This window comes from Condylura cristata, unplaced genomic scaffold, assembly GCF_000260355.1.
Source record: "Condylura cristata isolate star-nosed mole 26May11 unplaced genomic scaffold, ConCri1.0 scaffold00062, whole genome shotgun sequence".
Lineage (NCBI taxonomy): Eukaryota > Metazoa > Chordata > Mammalia > Eulipotyphla > Talpidae > Condylura > Condylura cristata.
Genome location: NW_004567163.1, coordinates 333444 through 336641, shown reverse-complemented (window position 1 = coordinate 336641; position 3198 = coordinate 333444). Strand labels below are relative to the sequence as shown.

Here is a 3198-nt window from a genome sequence, read left to right as displayed (position 1 = left end):
TGTACTCTTTCTTCAGAAAAAGGCTTCTGATGTAGGCCTGTTTGTGGTGCCTTCATAAGTTACCTACTTCCAACTATCCTTTACCCTTCAATAGTCTCTCTTTGTTTTCAACTCTTGGAAGTTTCACTATTGTGTGTCTTGGTGTAGGTATCATTACATTTAGATAACCAAGTGTTTTTTCATCTTTATGGATTTGTACATTTAATTCTTCCCCAAGGTTTGGGAAATTTTCCTCTACTAATTCTTTGAATATGTTCTGTGTTCTCTTCTCTTGCTGTTCCTCTTCAGGGATACACATTATTCTTTTCTAATGGAGTTGAATGGGTCATGGAAATCCTTCTCTCCCTTCCTTCCTTACTTTATTTTATTTTATTTCTCTTTGTTGTATTTCTCTTTCTTATTCTACCTGAGTCCTTTGTGCATTACTATCTTGGATGTCCCTGATTTGATCCCCCATTTGGTTTATCTTGTTTCATAGCTTTCTGCCAATTCTTGAAATCTCCTCTGTGCATCTTTTACATCCTGCAAATCTGTTTAATTTTTAAAGCTTCAATTTCTATTTTCTGTTCATAAATTATGCTCATAATTAATTTTTCTGAATGCTATTGTATCTATTTGATTAGATTTTCAGAGTTCTATTGTATCACTTTGACTTACATCTCTGAATTTTCTTCCATTTATTCATCATGGCACTTTTGAACTCTATCTGATAAGAAGATATAATATTTTATGTTGTTGTTGTTGGATTCTGGAGAGTGTTTTTTTCCTTGTTATGTCATGTTATCTTGAGGTCTCAAGATGCCAAAAATTGTAGTTTTTTTTAATCTTCCCATTCTGCTGCTTTAGATTTCCTTTTTGTAAATAGCACACTTAGATATATGCACTACTTCTACTTTTCCAGCAGGTGGATCTGTGGATTTATGTGATTTTACACTTTTGGTCTTTCCCAGCTACCTTAGGTTAAAGAAATCTGTTGTTGCAGCTGATGAACTGGGGATAGGAAAAGGTTCCACAGCTGGTGTGAATGTGCTGGATGGTGGGGGTGGGGGAGGGCTTATGTTTGTGGCTCTTCCATAGTCCTCCATTTTTGGGTTCCAGACCTAAGCCTCTGTGTGTTCTCATTGTACTTGAGTAGGGCAGTACCAGTGGAGGAAGTGGACAGGAGGCAGGCTTTCCAGCATATTGCTCTTATTCTTTTGACTAGGGACCAAGTTCTTCCACACGTTTCCCCTCAGTCAAATGCCAACCACTCAACTCTCTGCTACCCAGGTCACCAGCTGAGTTGTAGTATTGCAGTTTGTAGGTCATCTTCCTTACAAAAGACTTCAGCCTCTAGGCTTTCTTCACCTTTTTTGATCAGCTGTGGAATGAAACATGAATATCCTCAGTGTTCCCTTTGGGTCAGTGTTCCCTGTTGGTCTCTGATGTCCAAAAGATGCTACAGTTTCAACCTGAGTAATAAGCACCTTTAGGTTTAGTGCTCCTCGGATAACTTCTAGATTTGACTCCATAAAACAGAATGACTCTCTGATATGGCTCAAACCACCTCATTTAATATCTTCAACTAAAGATAAGATGTGTTGGAGAGGGGGAAGAGAAGGATAATTGTGGAAGATTACCAAGAAGGGTCAGGACCCAACAGTAAAATCACTATGCATGTGAAGTTAATGCCATTACCACTGGTCAGAGTTTCCCAAGATATGTTTATTCCAATCTTCTGGGAGATCCTGGGCATCCCTTCACAAATGGAGATTTTCCCTTAAACATACATCCTTTAGAAGACTGGTATCATCTAGTTTGTTTTTCAGAGGCTTTTTTTCATGGCTTTAAAAAAAATCATCTGCTCAAAAAATCCTTTTACTAAAAACATACATACAGTCATCAAATTTGTTACTCTGCAGATTATTCTGACCAAAGTTGTTAATGAATTGAAAGCAAACAAAAACAAAAGGAAAACTACGATTAAGAAAAGTTGCTTTGATGCTACATGGCAATCTGTTATAAGTAGGAAACTCACCTTTATTCTCCTTATTTAATTTTTTGCTTTGGACTTGCTGTCATTGTAATCTACAGAAATGTTTTGTTGTGCAGTTCACTCAACAAAATGCAGCATGTTGGAACCAACACTGTCTGTTAAGTCCAGAGAGAGATGTGAGAGCTTGGAGCACTAGCCCTCACATGGCCCAAACTCCAGGCAGAATCCATGTCCTAAAGGAGCACACCCAGGCCGGAGACACCCCCACCCTACAGTTCTCACCCCTTGCCCCCCTCTCTGTCACGCAGCAGCAGCCTCCTCAGTGCCCCCTTCACATCTTTGTTCCTGAGCGTGTAGATCAGGGGGTTCAAGAGCGGGGTGACTGTGCTGTAAAAGAGGGCGAGGAACTTGCCCTGGTCCTGGGAGGAGCTGTTTCCCGGCTGCATGTACATGTAGATGATGTTTCCGTAGAAGAGAGACACGACGGTCAGATGGGAGCCACAGGTGTTGAAGACCTTTTGTAACCCTGACGCTGAGCGAATCTGTAACACGGCCCTCACGATGCAGCCATAGGAGACTAGAATCAAGATGAGGGGTATCAGCACGATGATCACAGCCAGGAAAAAGACCGTGGCTTCCACTGCTGTTGTATTGACACAGGCTATCCTGATCAGGGCAGGTAACTCACACACGAAGTGGTTCACTCTGTTGTGACCACAGCGGGGTAAATGCAGGGTAATAGAGGGCATGACCACGGAGTTGGCTGCGCCACAGCCCCAGGCCACGGACACCAAGACCGTGCAGAGCCGGGGGCTCATGATGACCATGTAGTGCAGGGGCTTGCAGACCGCGACGAACCTGTCGTAGGCCATGACCGCCAGCAGCAGGCACTCCACAGTGCCCAGCCCCAGGAACAGGCAGAGCTGGACGGCGCAGCCCGCGTAGCTGATGGTCTTGTCCCGGCCGCCGAGGTTGTACAGCAGCTGCGGGATGGAGCTGGTGGTGAAGCAGAGGTCCAGGAAGGAGAGGTGCGTGAGGAAGAAGTACATGGGGGTGCGCAGCTGGGCGTCGAGCCGGCACAGCAGGATGATGGTGGTGTTGCCCAGCAGCGTGAGCAGATAGGCCGCGAGGATGACCACGAAGAGGCTCCTCTCCAGACGGGGCCGGTCGGAGAAGCCCAAGAGGACGAAGCCGCCCTGGGCGCTGTCGTTGGCTGCCTCCAT

General features: G+C 44.7%; 1 protein-coding gene across 1 annotated transcript; it reads right to left on the bottom strand.

Annotated features, from left to right (window-relative positions):
• Positions 1-2253: 2253 nt before the first annotated feature.
• On the bottom strand, positions 2254-3198 carry LOC101635124 (olfactory receptor 2W3). The gene has a single exon (XM_012734625.1). It carries the CDS (start codon positions 3196-3198, stop codon positions 2254-2256), a length of 945 nt encoding a protein of 314 aa, XP_012590079.1.